This window comes from Amphibalanus amphitrite, unplaced genomic scaffold, assembly GCF_019059575.1.
Source record: "Amphibalanus amphitrite isolate SeventyFive unplaced genomic scaffold, NRLGWU_Aamphi_draft 000504F_arrow, whole genome shotgun sequence".
NCBI classification, from domain to species: Eukaryota; Metazoa; Arthropoda; class Thecostraca; order Balanomorpha; family Balanidae; genus Amphibalanus; species Amphibalanus amphitrite.
In genome coordinates this window covers 473,848-488,961 of record NW_024881998.1, presented here as the reverse complement: position 1 = coordinate 488,961, position 15,114 = coordinate 473,848, and the positions used below count along the sequence as shown (strand labels likewise).

At 48.1% G+C, this 15,114-nt stretch overlaps 1 protein-coding gene across 2 annotated transcripts; it reads left to right on the top strand.

Annotated features, from left to right (window-relative positions):
* Positions 1–6,704: 6,704 nt before the first annotated feature.
* On the top strand, positions 6,705–14,897 carry LOC122392864 (RCC1 domain-containing protein 1-like). 2 transcript variants are annotated; one of them, XM_043388197.1, is made up of 7 exons: positions 6,705–6,716; positions 10,669–10,736; positions 11,179–11,344; positions 12,703–12,832; positions 13,108–13,220; positions 13,645–13,815; positions 14,117–14,897. In XM_043388197.1, exons 2-7 carry the CDS (start codon positions 10,734–10,736, stop codon positions 14,281–14,283), a joined length of 750 nt encoding a protein of 249 aa, XP_043244132.1. In that variant the 5' UTR covers positions 6,705–6,716; positions 10,669–10,733; the 3' UTR covers positions 14,284–14,897. The 2 variants fall into 2 exon arrangements, with proteins under 2 accessions (XP_043244132.1, XP_043244131.1); XM_043388196.1 differs by lacking the exon at positions 6,705–6,716 and adding an exon at positions 9,712–10,121.
* Positions 14,898–15,114: the final 217 nt, after the last annotated feature.

Genomic DNA, 15,114 nt, shown 5'->3' with positions numbered 1-15,114 from the left:
GAGGGGGCCCAGGAGAGTGGTCTGTGCAAATTTTGAAGAAAATCGTAGGGGCCGCCCCATTGGGCCCCTAATTTCAATTGGGTCCCCTGGGCCCCAGGTGGGCCCCATCGAAAAATGTTACTTGGGTTTTTTGTTGGGAAATTACGCTCTTTCCAATGATATGCATATTGCCGGGGTTGGTTGCGAAATTAGGGCAATACTTAGAAAGGGCCTCTTTGGGGCCCTCTTTGGGCCCCTTCCTATGGATTCCCCGGTAGGTTTCTTCAGCCAGATTGAAGAGGGGACCAGGAGAGTGTCTGTGCAAATTTTGAAGAAAATCGTAGGGGCCCGCCCCATTGGGCCCCAAATTTCAATTGGGTCCTGTGGGCCCCAGGTGGGCCCCATCGAAAAATGTTACTTGGGTTTTTTGTTTGGGAAATTACGCTCTTTCCAATGATGTGCATATTGCCGGGGTTGGTCGCGAAATTAGGGGCAATACTTAGAAAGGGCCTCTTTGGGGCCCTCTTTGGGCCCCTTCCTTTGGATTCCCCGGTAGGTTTCTTCAGCCAGATTGAAGAGGGGGCCCAGGAGAGTGTCTGTGCAAATTTTGAAGAAAATCGTAGGGGCCGCCCATTGGGCCCCAAATTTCAATTGGGTCCTGTGGGCCCCAGGTGGGCCCCATCGAAAAATGTTACTTGGGTTTTTTGTTTGGGAAATTACGCTCTTTCCAATGATGTGCATATTGCCGGGGTTGGTCGCAAAATTAGGGGCAATACTTAGAAAGGGCCTCTTTGGGGCCCTCTTTGGGCCCCTTCCTTTGGATTCCCCGGTAGGTTTCTTCAGCCAGATTGAAGAGGGGGCCCAGGAGAGTGTCTGTGCAAATTTTGAAGAAAATCGTAGGGGCCGCCCCATTGGGCCCCAAATTTCAATTGGGTCCTGTGGGCCCCAGGTGGGCCCCATCGAAAAATGTTACTTGGGTTTTTTGTTTGGGAAATTACGCTCTTTCCAATGATGTGCATATTGCCGGGGTTGGTCGCGAAATTAGGGGCAATACTTAGAAAGGGCCTCTTTGGGGCCCTCTTTGGGCCCCTTCCTTTGGATTCCCCGGTAGGTTTCTTCAGCCAGATTGAAGAGGGGGCCCAGGAGAGTGTCTGTGCAAATTTTGAAGAAAATCGTAGGGGCCGCCCCATTGGGCCCCAAATTTCAATTGGGTCCCGTGGGCCCCAGGTGGGCCCCATCGAAAAATGTTACTTGGGTTTTTTGTTTGGGAAATTACGCTCTTTCCAATGATGTGCATATTGCCGGGGTTGATTGCAGAATTAGGGGCAATACTTAGAAAGGGCCTCTTTGGGGCCCTCTTTGGGCCCCTTCCTTTGGATTCCCCGGTAGGTTTCTTCAGCCAGATTGAAGAGGGGGCCCAGGAGAGTGTCTGTGCAAATTTTGAAGAAAATCGTAGGGGCCGCCCCATTGGGCCCCAAATTTCAATTGGGTCCTGTGGGCCCCAGGTGGGCCCCATCGAAAAATGTTACTTGGGTTTTTTGTTTGGGAAATTACGCTCTTTCCAATGATGTGCATATTGCCGGGGTTGGTCGCGAAATTAGGGGCAATACTTAGAAAGGGCCTCTTTGGGGCCCTCTTTGGGCCCCTTCCTTTGGATTCCCCGGTAGGTTTCTTCAGCCAGATTGAAGAGGGGGCCCAGGAGAGTGTCTGTGCAAATTTTGAAGAAAATCGTAGGGGCCGCCCCATTGGGCCCCAAATTTCAATTGGGTCCCGTGGGCCCCAGGTGGGCCCCATCGAAAAATGTTACTTGGGTTTTTTGTTTGGGAAATTACGCTCTTTCCAATGATGTGCATATTGCCGGGGTTGGTCGCGAAATTAGGGGCAATACTTAGAAAGGGCCTCTTTGGGGCCCTCTTTGGGCCCCTTCCTTTGGATTCCCCGGTAGGTTTCTTCAGCCAGATTGAAGAGGGGGCCCAGGAGAGTGTCTGTGCAAATTTTGAAGAAAATCGTAGGGCCGCCCCATTGGGCCCCAAATTTCAATTGGATCCTGTGGGCCCCAGGTGGGCCCCATCGAAAAATGTTACTTGGGTTTTTTGTTTGGGAAATTACGTTCTTTCCAATGATTTGCATATTGCCGGGGTTGGTCGCGAAATTAGGGGCAATACTTAGAAAGGGCCTCTTTGGGGCCCTCTTTGGGCCCCTTCCTTTGGATTCCCCGGTAGGTTTCTTCAGCCAGATTGAAGAGGGGGCCCAGGAGAGTGTCTGTGCAAATTTTGAAGAAAATCGTAGGGGCCGCCCCATTGGGCCCCAAATTTCAATTGGGTCCCGTTGGCCCCAGGTGGGCCCCATCGAAAAATGTTACTTGGGTTTTTTGTTTGGGAAATTACGCTCTTTCCAATGATGTGCATATTGCCGGGGTTGGTCGCGAAATTAGGGGCAATACTTAGAAAGGGCTTCTTTGGGGCCCTCTTTGGGCCCCTTCCTTTGGATTCCCCGGTAGGTTTCTTCAGCCAGATTGAAGAGGGGGCCCAGGAGAGTGTCTGTGCAAATTTTGAAGAAAATCGTAGGGGCCGCCCCATTTGGCCCCAAATTTCAATTGGGTCCCGTGGGCCCCAGGTGGGCCCCATCGAAAAATGTTACTTGGGTTTTTTGTTTGGGAAATTACGCTCTTTCCAATGATGTGCATATTGCCGGGGTTGATTGCAAAATTAGGGGCAATACTTAGAAAGGGCCTCTTTGGGGCCCTCTTTGGGCCCCTTCCTTTGGATTCCCCGGTAGGTTTCTTCAGCCAGATTGAAGAGGGGGCCCAGGAGAGTGTCTGTGCAAATTTTGAAGAAAATCGTAGGGGCCCCCCCTTTGGGCCCCAAATTTCAATTGGGTCCCGTGGGCCCCAGGTGGGCCCCATCGAAAAATGTTACTTGGGTTTTTTGTTTAGGAAATTACGTTCTTTCCAATGATGTGCATATTGCCGGGGTTGGTCGCGAAATTAGGGGCAATACTTAGAAAGGGCCTCTTTGGGGCCCTCTTTGGGCCCCTTCCTTTGGATTCCCCGGTAGGTTTCTTCAGCCAGATTGAAGAGGGGGCCCAGGAGAGTGTCTGTGCAAATTTTGAAGAAAATCGTAGGGGCCGCCCGATTGGGCCCCAAATTTCAATTGGGTCCTGTGGGCCCCAGGTGGGCCCCATCGAAAAATGTTACTTGGGTTTTTTGTTTGGGAAATTACGCTCTTTCCAATGATGTGCATATTGCCGGGGTTGGTCGCGAAATTAGGGGCAATACTTAGAAAGGGCCTCTTTGGGGCCCTCTTTGGGCCCCTTCCTTTGGATTCCCCGGTAGGTTTCTTCAGCCAGATTGAAGAGGGGGCCCAGGAGAGTGTCTGTGCAAATTTTGAAGAAAATCGTAGGGGCCGCCCCATTGGGCCCCAAATTTCAATTGGGTCCCGTGGGCCCCAGGTGGGCCCCATCGAAAAATGTTACTTGGGTTTTTTGTTTGGGAAATTACGCTCTTTCCAATGATGTGCATATTGCCGGGGTTGGTCGCGAAATTAGGGGCAATACTTAGAAAGGGCCTCTTTGGGGCCCTCTTTGGGCCCCTTCCTTTGGATTCCCCGGTAGGTTTCTTCAGCCAGATTGAAGAGGGGGCCCAGGAGAGTGTCTGTGCAAATTTTGAAGAAAATCGTAGGGCCGCCCCATTGGGCCCCAAATTTCAATTGGATCCTGTGGGCCCCAGGTGGGCCCCATCGAAAAATGTTACTTGGGTTTTTTGTTTGGGAAATTACGTTCTTTCCAATGATTTGCATATTGCCGGGGTTGGTCGCGAAATTAGGGGCAATACTTAGAAAGGGCCTCTTTGGGGCCCTCTTTGGGCCCCTTCCTTTGGATTCCCCGGTAGGTTTCTTCAGCCAGATTGAAGAGGGGGCCCAGGAGAGTGTCTGTGCAAATTTTGAAGAAAATCGTAGGGGCCGCCCCATTGGGCCCCAAATTTCAATTGGGTCCCGTTGGCCCCAGGTGGGCCCCATCGAAAAATGTTACTTGGGTTTTTTGTTTGGGAAATTACGCTCTTTCCAATGATGTGCATATTGCCGGGGTTGGTCGCGAAATTAGGGGCAATACTTAGAAAGGGCCTCTTTGGGGCCCTCTTTGGGCCCCTTCCTTTGGATTCCCCGGTAGGTTTCTTCAGCCAGATTGAAGAGGGGGCCCAGGAGAGTGTCTGTGCAAATTTTGAAGAAAATCGTAGGGGCCGCCCCATTTGGCCCCAAATTTCAATTGGGTCCCGTGGGCCCCAGGTGGGCCCCATCGAAAAATGTTACTTGGGTTTTTTGTTTGGGAAATTACGCTCTTTCCAATGATGTGCATATTGCCGGGGTTGATTGCAAAATTAGGGGCAATACTTAGAAAGGGCCTCTTTGGGGCCCTCTTTGGGCCCCTTCCTTTGGATTCCCCGGTAGGTTTCTTCAGCCAGATTGAAGAGGGGGCCCAGGAGAGTGTCTGTGCAAATTTTGAAGAAAATCGTAGGGGCCGCCCCATTTGGCCCCAAATTTCAATTGGGTCCCGTGGGCCCCAGGTGGGCCCCATCCAAAAATGTTACTTGGGTTTTTTGTTTGGGAAATTACGCTCTTTCCAATGATGTGCATATTGCCGGGGTTGATTGCAAAATTAGGGGCAATACTTAGAAAGGGCCTCTTTGGGGCCCTCTTTGGGCCCCTTCCTTTGGATTCCCCGGTAGGTTTCTTCAGCCAGATTGAAGAGGGGGCCCAGGAGAGTGTCTGTGCAAATTTTGAAGAAAATCGTAGGGGCCGCCCCATTGGGCCCCAAATTTCAATTGGGTCCCGTTGGCCCCAGGTGGGCCCCATCGAAAAATGTTACTTGGGTTTTTTGTTTGGGAAATTACGTTCTTTCCAATGATGTGCATATTGCCGGGGTTGGTCGCGAAATTAGGGGCAATACTTAGAAAGGGCCTCTTTGGGGCCCTCTTTGGGCCCCTTCCTTTGGATTCCCCGGTAGGTTTCTTCAGCCAGATTGAAGAGGGGGCCCAGGAGAGTGTCTGTGCAAATTTTGAAGAAAATCGTAGGGGCCGCCCCATTTGGCCCCAAATTTCAATTGGGTCCCGTGGGCCCCAGGTGGGCCCCATCCAAAAATGTTACTTGGGTTTTTTGTTTGGGAAATTACGCTCTTTCCAATGATGTGCATATTGCCGGGGTTGATTGCAAAATTAGGGGCAATACTTAGAAAGGGCCTCTTTGGGGCCCTCTTTGGGCCCCTTCCTTTGGATTCCCCGGTAGGTTTCTTCAGCCAGATTGAAGAGGGGGCCCAGGAGAGTGTCTGTGCAAATTTTGAAGAAAATCGTAGGGGCCGCCCCATTGGGCCCCAAATTTCAATTGGGTCCCGTGGGCCCCAGGTGGGCCCCATCGAAAAATGTTACTTGGGTTTTTTGTTTGGGAAATTACGTTCTTTCCAATGATGTGCATATTGCCGGGGTTGGTCGCGAAATTAGGGGCAATACTTAGAAAGGGCCTCTTTGGGGCCTTCTTTGGGCCCCTTCCTTTGGATTCCCCGGTAGGTTTCTTCAGCCAGATTGAAGAGGGGGCCCAGGAGAGTGTCTGTGCAAATTTTGAAGAAAATCGTAGGGGCCGCCCCATTGGGCCCCAAATTTCAATTGGGTCCTGTGGGCCCCAGGTGGGCCCCATCGAAAAATGTTACTTGGGTTTTTTGTTTGGGAAATTACGCTCTTTCCAATGATGTGCATATTGCCGGGGTTGGTCGCGAAATTAGGGGCAATACTTAGAAAGGGCCTCTTTGGGGCCCTCTTTGGGCCCCTTCCTTTGGATTCCCCGGTAGGTTTCTTCAGCCAGATTGAAGAGGGGGCCCAGGAGAGTGTCTGTGCAAATTTTGAAGAAAATCGTAGGGGCCGCCCCATTGGGCCCCAAATTTCAATTCAGTCCCGTGGGCCCCAGGTAGGCCCCATCGAAAAATGTTATTTGGGTTTTTTGTTTGGGAAATTACGCTCTTTCCAATGATGTGCATATTGCCGGGGTTGGTCGCGAAATTAGGGGCAATACTTAGAAAGGGCCTCTTTGGGGCCCTCTTTGGGCCCCTTCCTTTGGATTCCCCGGTAGGTTTCTTCAGCCAGATTGAAGAGGGGGCCCAGGAGAGTGTCTGTGCAAATTTTGAAGAAAATCGTAGGGGCCGCCTCATTGGGCCCCAAATTTCAATTGGGTCCTGTGGGCCCCAGGTGGGCCCCATCGAAAAATGTTACTTGGGTTTTTTGTTTGGGAAATTACGCTCTTTCCAATGATGTGCATTTTGCTGGATTTTGTCGATGTTATAGGCCTGAAATTGTTGAAAACGTTTATTTATGCCCCGAGGGCATACTCCCGGGCCCATATATTTGAAGCTGTTTTGTTCGGTTCAGGGGGGCGCTAGCCCCCTAAATTTGGTACCGTTGCATGTAAAATTTTGTCCTCTTTCGAATGACGTGCATTTTTAGCTGTTTTGACGGCTAGAAGTAGGGTTTTCAAAGTTCGTCGATTGTGCCCTGAGGGCATACTGTTTTTTGGGATTTGTGGCCCCCCTGATGGATTCCCCGCATTTTGGCACTAGGATTTTCGATAGAGGACACCATTCTGCACCTCTCCACCAAAATTCAGCGAAATCGTAGGGGCCGTCGATCCCTGCTGAATCCCTGCTGAACCCCTGCTGAATCCCTGCTAACTTCCGTTACATCTACATATGTGCTAATGGTAATTCAGTTGGGCAAACTAGGCGGCGGGAATCAAAATATGGAGGCATCAAAATATTGATTCTAGTGGGCGGAGCTTTGACCATATATGGGCATAGAATCAATATTTTGATTCATTTTGGGACATTCCCACCTTCAGACGACCCGTTACGGCGGAAATAACCCCCATGACGGCGAGATTTTTTGACAAGTCAATACAAAAAACTTCTCCGCTTCAATTTTTCGCTGCATGGCTATCAGCCGTTTGTCGCGCGTACCTTTACGAATGGCATAAAGATTTCGCCGCCATAATTCAACAAAAACGTGCTGTTAAAACTTGCTCTGTTTATCATTAACGACGAGCCTTTGTAATTTTTCATAATTTTGTCTAAAAGAAAATAAAAAATGCGTTATTTAGTTGTATAATTCATTTATAAGAAATATTGTTTTTCTTTGTATCTAGCCACGATTTCCGGTTCCCGCCATTTCGCGCCGGCGTCGTGTGTGTTTAGATGCAAAGTAGTGCTCCCGGGTTTATTTTGTTTAAGCGACCTTTTCTGAAGTGTAAGTAACAATGGATCATATTTTAAGATACTTTGAAGTGTGTTTTTCAATTTCAGGCATGTGATCTTAACGTTTCTTACCGAAAACTCGTTTTAAGAGATGGTTTTAGGAACATGGCGCGGTAGCGACGTCAGCGGCGCGGGACGCCTTCTCACCTTCTATTGTCTTTTTAAGCTATATTTTTTTGAAAATGATGTCTTAGGTGTAGTATTTCAGTGAAATATGATGTCCTTTAAAAGTTACGGTATAAATTAGTTACAAGAAGCCTAATGTTTTGTCCCACATGATAGAATTGTTGGGTGGACTCATGAAATGGGAGCAGTGCATGTCCAGTATTTTACATAATTTGGATGTTTTAGCCTCTGCTTGTGTCTCACTCACCCAATTGTTGCTACAACTTTAATTTGTAGCATTTAAATTTTTAAGGGCAACTAGGTTATTGACTTGTTCCGAGTTAAGATTGAAAGGTCGTAGTGCATGTTCGTGTTTGCCTTATCTAAATAGTAGGCATGTATGCTTGGCTTGTAATTGCTTCGCCCAATTTTGCTACATATTTAATGATGCTTATTTTAAGTGTAACAAAAGCAAGTTGCTGAATGGTGTAAGCCATATTTACATTATGCGTGATCTTCAAGAAAATTACGTGTCTAATCATCTAATGTACGTCAGTCCAGGGAATGCTGGATAGTTAATTTTCAGGATTGTCCATGCCAAAGTTAATTTTAGAGGCCAGTTTTATCAACACAAATAGCTGCCTGCTGGAATTTTTTGCCTAAAGACTGCTTCACATATGGAGCGTTAACATGATGGGCACGTAAACGGATAGGGCTGTACCGTTCATGCTCTGTATGTGAAGTAACTTTTAGACAAAAAAAAAATCCAGCAGCCACCTATTTTTCTGTTGGTATAACTGGCCTCAGATCTACTTTTTTGGCAGAATTTATATAACTGCATGAAATGACATTTGTTGGCGCACCTGGTGGCATTCAGTGGAAATTTAAGTGACATTAAGTATTTAATTTTTTATTGAATATATTCTAAAATTAATAGTTGCTGAACAAGTAGATTAATAACACATATAGTTTCCTAATTTATTGTCCACAAATGTCCTAATTATTGTGTTCTGTTGTTTGCTGCAGGTCAACCAAGGATCAAACACTGGTCGTTGCGGGGATCGGCTTCAGAGGGTCAAGGATGGCGTCTTGAATCGCTGTTCAGTCGACAGGCAACTGTATGACAACGCCATCCCTGTCAACCAGAGCGTCGACCGAAGTAGGGCGGCGTTGCGCGGACCTGGCCGCACCCGACCAACCGGTGGAGTACCTGACTCGGGCTGGGCGGAGACTACCTACATCACGACCTTTTGAACTTTGATCTCGTGGCGAGAAACAGTATGACGTTAGGAAGTGTGTATGTGGCTGGCGGGGCCGAGGGTGAAATGCGCCACGTGTTTATCCTGCCGGATGACGACAGCGTCACCAACCTGTCAAAGAACGAGCTGGTGCAGCGCGTGATGACTGCTATCTCGTCCCTAGAACCGGAGTAGAAAAACGTGCGCATAGCCCAAATGAAGCGAACCAAAACACAGACAGGACTGATAGCTTTTCGGTCGAGAATGTTCTGAAGATGCCGATCAGTAGACCAATTGGTGACCGTTTTCGGTGGTAATATGGGATCTTGTGGTGTTCCAAAGCGACCTGCTTTGGGTGTGGACATAAGTGGCTCAACCTGACAGGATTGATGTTTTAGGTAGCCGTGCTAATCATAAACCCTATATTGAGTGTATCTGTACAAATTTTGTTTTGATGTATTTGATTCGAAACCGAAAATTGCTCTTTGTAATTAGGCAACATCGAGACGTTGAGGTCATTCTCCAGACGTTTATTTGTTTTTTTTTCTTACCTGTCCACGGTATGTCTTATTGGTTAGGTCTCAGTTTCAAATATTATTAACTGCATGTTTTGCAAATACGTAACCATATTGAATAAGAGACGTGTCCTAAAAGTGAGTAGGTATTGCTTTGCATGGGATGTGAGCATCAACGACAGGGCTTTGTGATGGCAAATGTGTGGCAATTGCAGGGATCGTTGTGAAATGTGTTATGAATATCATCGTATTATTTGCGAATGCAAATACATCCGTGTATCATATTTTCATTCAAATTGTGCAATTTGTGCAACGGGCTTGAGTATATTGTTCGGCGAAATATCTCTTACTGTAGGTACTCCACAGAAATGGGACGGGATACAGATGCGTAGAAACACATTCATGAACACGTGAAAGACGATAAGTTAACTTTTTTTTTACTCAAAATCAATGCTACAAAGCGGGGATGTGGAGCCGTGAAAATGTCAGACGGCTTCGGCTCCGGAGGAAAAAATCGGCTCCAGCTCCGGCTCCGGCTCCGGCTCCGAGTAAAATGGTCGGGCTTCGGTTCCGGCTCCGACTCAGTACAACTACAACCCCTATACGAAGGTCAGCACGGCTCCCTTCACGCATTCCCTCGAAGGCTTGCAGCTTTGAGCAGGGAGCCAGGGTGAGTGCTGAAAATCCCTGGTCTACCGTGGGAATAAGGTCTAGAAAAAATTACACGATCCTGTGCTGATAATATCTTCATGAATTTATTGAATTTGCATTATTTGCACACAAGAAACATTCCATAAATCAATTTGAAGAGTGAAGCACGTCTGCAGAAAGTCAGTTCGCAGAATCAATATATTGATAAACCAGCTGATTTCAGAATCAAAATAATGATTAGCCAGCTGATTGCGGAATCAAAATATTGATTCTCGCCGGGATTAGCCGCCGTGATGAATCAATATCTTGATTAGTTTCAAGACGCTTTCCTAAACTAACCAAAGAGGTTAGGGCTATTGTTTCGTGCCTGGCGGGTAGCTTCAATGTTGCTCTTCATTTTGTGAAGAAACTATCTTGAAATTGTAGCCGGTTGCTGAAGAATTGACGTTTCTGTGATGGTCTGCACGTATGCCCATATATGGTCAAAGCTCCGCCCACTAGAATCAATATTTTGATGCCTCCATATTTTGATTCCCGCCGCCTAGTTTGCCCAACTGAATTAGTATGAGCAAGGCTATAGAACTCCAGTATGAGTGTGTAACTGGTGAAATTGTTTAAGTGTTGATGTCTTGAATCATCATTAAGTCATTAAGTATTATCAACTTTACTCATGCTAAATCAGTGAACTTAAAATAAAACCCTCTTATATCGTTGAGAGCTGCTGCGAGGAGCATGATAAATGTAGGAAGTATCATTAGAATATATGACCTTCTCCTCGGAAAATAAAGCCCTCTTACTCTGAAACTGTCAGGACAAGTGCTCCAGAGAATCTTGTTTAATTTGTTTTTTATATCATAAGTTTTTTATTTTAATGATTGTGTTTTTACCCTCAGGGCATGTCCAACAAAATGGAATTACTATCAAAGCACCACCTGGATGTGAACAAGAAACACCAAGCATGGTAAAATAGTCATCCATGATCCAATTTCAATCAATGATATTGGATAGCTTTGTTGATTTACTCCTGAATGTCATCCTCACAATATATTTTGATATCATGAGGACTATGGAACATTGTAATTTACAACATATATCATAGTAAGAAAGCAGTTTTCTCATGCTCCCATTTACCAATACATCTCCCGCTATTGCTGGCCCTTGAGGCTTGACATGTCCATTCACCCCTCAGCTCATGAACAGTACCCCTCAGAAACAGTACCCCTGAAGCCCTGGCTATGAGCCCAGTCAATGACTTAACAGTGGGCACTGGGTAGCCAACCTGCTGGTCATAGGTAGCTATCTGGATATCAGCTGGATTCTTCCAGCCTTGTTTGTCCATCAGTTGTGGCCTTGAATTGCATCCTTTCAAAATTTTAATGACTTAAGTTTTCTTTGTCCATCAGCTGCGTTCTGCTGAAGATCGGCTGGTGGCTCTGTATCCTGATGGCTCCACCTGGCTAAGGACAACTGCCTGGCGCCGACTAGCACTCCAGTCAGCTGGCCAGGAGACTGCTGAGCCTGCACGTCATGTGAGCATCGGCAGACACACATTGGCTGCCTGTGACACAGGTCAGCAGCTCACTCTCATGACATTGATCATGTAGAATGGTTTCTGTTCCCAAATAAAGTAGCCAACTTTGCAATAATTGCTTTAAGGTTACAAATATTATTCCAGTGGAACATTTAACCCTCGCCGGCCGAGGGGGGGGGGGGGGCGGGTGCCGCCCCCCCATAGGGTTTTTTCGCGATAGCTCCGAACACGCTGGCGATAGAGAGCTGAAACTTGGCATACCTGACCTTTGATCCAAGCCGGATCTTTTGACACCAACCGCATTTTTGGATCAGGTCAGGTCACTGACCTATGACGTCATACGTGAAACTCTGCATGGTCTTCAGATGTCGCAACTTCGCAACGCCCTCACTGGCAGAGGAGATGTCACAGCGAAATGAAACTTGCAGTATCTAGTATCCATTATGAGTCTCACATTTTGTATATCTCGGATTTTTCCTAAAGGTCATATGAGGTCAGGTCATTTTCGTGACCTCACCATTATAAGTCAATGGGGAAAAATGAAAACTGCTATTCTGGCGCCGGGAACGATCTCCAACTATCTCAAGCACACAGAATCGTGATTTGATGCACTCCTTGCAAGGTTAGATGCGTCACTTTTGCAATGTTGACCTTACGTGACGTCATTTATGACGTCATCAAGGTCATATTAGTTTTTCGTCAATAACTCCCGATCAAATTGAGCTAGCGAGTCGGGAAAGCCACCAATGGACTCAGGAGGACCTGCCGAATCGAATGATATGCGACATGACCTCTTTCGACCAATTTCGTGACCTGGGGTGCTGACCTGACCTTGACATGAGGTCAACACCCCAAGTTGACCTGACCCGAATAAAAAGTATATCATTCGATGCGCCTGATCGAGGTGAACACGATGCTGCCAAAATCGCGGCTCTGCGGCCGTTTTTTGCGAAGTTATTCACCAACAACTGAACCGTACCTTGGGGCACTTGACCTGACCTCAGAGGTCACCGGTTGACCTAGGACTTTAAAACTGGGTACCAATCTCTGCGTCTCGTAACGGCGCACACGCTCGTTTTTTTCCGCGACGCGCTAGCTCCACCAGGGGCGAAACGGCGAGGGGGGGTCGTACCCGCCCCCCCCCCCCCTCGGCCGGCGCGTATGTAGAAAACCAATAGGTCCGGCGAGGGTTAAACCATCATGAGCTGGGGTATCCCATCCATGATCCATGTTTCTTTTCAAGTTTTCAATGATTGCTCCAGTTACTTATGTGGCTAAACCCTATTCAGTCCTCCCTTTCACAGGCCAGTAACCCAGCTCACTCTTGGCCAACTCTGAATGGGTCCTGAGTTTTTGTACACCTCCATGACTGGCCTCCCATCCCCTGGTGACCCAGGCGGCTCGCTGCTGACCCTGGATGGGGTACCGACACCGGCCGGTGAGCGGCTGCAGGCGATCTCCTGCGGCCGAGAGCACGTGGTGCTGCTCACACGCTCCGGACGAGTTTTCACCTTCGGTGGCGGCAGGTCAGTGACGACGATACCAGACAGGCTCTACAACGAAACTAACTATTGCTTAGCCAATCTCCGGCGACGGCAGTTTGGCCACCCTGTCGCTTATAGGGATGGGCTATGGCTCTCTAACCGATCACCGGTAGATGGCAATGTGTGGTTACATTTGTTATAGGTGAACTGGTAAGCTAAGCTCTGACCCACGTAGTGATGTCTCTGGGTGTTATGTGATCCCAGCCGAGATCATCGTGGTTATACCGTCTGTTCTGATTCCACTGTTATGTCCGCAGCCGAGGTCAGCTGGGGACCGGCGAGCTGAGTTCCTCGGACATGCCTCAGCTGGTGACCGCCCTGGACGGACTGGCCATCACCCAGGTGTGCGCCGGCGGATGGCACACGGCAGGTGGGTGCGTCACGGGCGGGGGACGGCGCCGGGGTTACTGGGACTGTGTTCACATCACTCCGTTTTGACTCCGCCTAGTTTGTGACGCGGCCATCGTCGCCACCAGATTAGACTACCCCCGTCGTTAGCGAATAACGAGCGCGAAAGTCACTGGTAGTGGGCTGTCTGTCACCACTAGTCGGTTCAGCGGTCCGTTCCTTGTGCTATTCGTGGGCTCGTTTCTTTCCGCGCTGTGCTTCTTGACCGAATACTAATGATGTTATCTGATGTGCTATTCAAAATCAGGCCGTTCTCCGTCCCACTGTCGAAAGTGTTCAGTTTCGTGACTTTTCCAGTCCACGGCATAACTATCCAAGTCCCAGGTAGCTTGTAAAGTGTAAACCAGTCCGGTTCCGTCCACTCATCTAGCGCCACTCTGTTCCAGCGCTGTCGAGCTCTGGTGACGTGTACACCTGGGGCTGGAACGAGTCCGGCCAGCTCGGGCTCGGCGACACAGTGAACGTGGCTGCCGAGCCGGCCCTGGTGGACGCGCTTCCCAGTGACGTCACCGTCACTCAGCTGGCCTGCGGCTCGCGACACACGCTGGCGCTGCTCGGTAAGACGTGGGCTGTAGGGGTTTTGGTTCTGACTTGAGATGTTTGTGGTTCAAAACTCAGTAGTGATCGCCGGTATTTGACTGATTGAAGCGAGAATATGCAGTGGACTTACATTCTTATTCTGAGCTGTGTTTTCCACAAAATGCATTGGGAAAATAACTGTTTATCTAATTTGTCACACGCTTAGTTCAAATCAGAGTCTATCCATGGATGTGTTATTGAGTCAGGAGTTCGATACCCGATCCTACGGCCGGTCTCTGTCTGCTCTGCTCTGACCTCCCCCCTCCCTCCCTCCGACAGAGGACGGCTCAGTGATGGGCTGGGGCTGGAACGGTCACGGTCAGCTGGCCCTGCCGCCCTGTGACCGGTCACCGCCCCGGGCCCTGCCGCTGCCGGAGCGAGGCACCGTGGTCAGGGTAGCCGCCGGTGGCTGGAACTCCGCTCTGGTAACCCGGGAGGACAGCTGATGAGTCTTCGGTGACCGGTGCAGTGAAGTAGCGTGCTTTGTAAAATTGAAAGATATTTCGGGGTGCGCCTAACCGGGCAGGATGGCGAGCCCAAGGTGATAAGGCGAGCCCTTTTATGGCGTGCGTCATAAATTCGAAGTATCCGGTACTAAAGCTGATTTTGCCAGCGTGTATCGTTTTCAGATTGGGTATTTGGTCGTGATCACAGCACCTTGCCTCTGCTATGTGATATGGGGATTTGGGAGGGCCTTGTCATAAAATGGTGGGGTATGCAATGAAATGTATTTTGTGTGCTTGAAAAGGTTACTTTTTGCAGTGTTTTCTTAAGCTTTTAGTTATGGAAGGCTTAGCTTTTCGAATTTCGAAAGGGTTAGCATAGTGTAAATGACGTGCGCTTACCGTCGAATGTGATGCTTTGACGACAGAAGGTGCAGATGTGTTCATGTCATTTGTTATCATTTTTCGGAAAATATTGGTTATGCGCATTCAGAGTGTTCTGTTTTAGGTGACTTTCACTCAATATGCATGAGAGTTCTCAAGAGAAGGGATTTCTCGAATCATAGATAACAGTACTGTTATCTATGCTCGAATAAATGCTGTTTTTGTTGAGGACAGTCATTTTTATTGTCTAACGTGCGTGGTTGTGAATGTATACCAATTACCAATGTATACCTAATAGCCAATATTACTTTACTAAAAGCTGCCCAATGAAGAAAAGTCTGTGGCAGCAGCGAACAAAAAAAAAAAAACTACCATTTAAAATGCAATGCAATGCAAATGGAAATTGTATGCAATACAAATTCATTTTTATCGTCAGAACAACGGAATATA

Coding starts and splice junctions, on each gene's coding strand:
- LOC122392864 (XM_043388197.1), top strand. Junction 11,345..12,702: donor ATTGGCTGCCTGTGACACAG/GTCAGCAGCTCA, acceptor CTGGTGACCCAG/GCGGCTCGCTGCTGACCCTG. Junction 13,221..13,644: donor CGGCGGATGGCACACGGCAG/GTGGGTGCGTCA, acceptor ACTCTGTTCCAG/CGCTGTCGAGCTCTGGTGAC.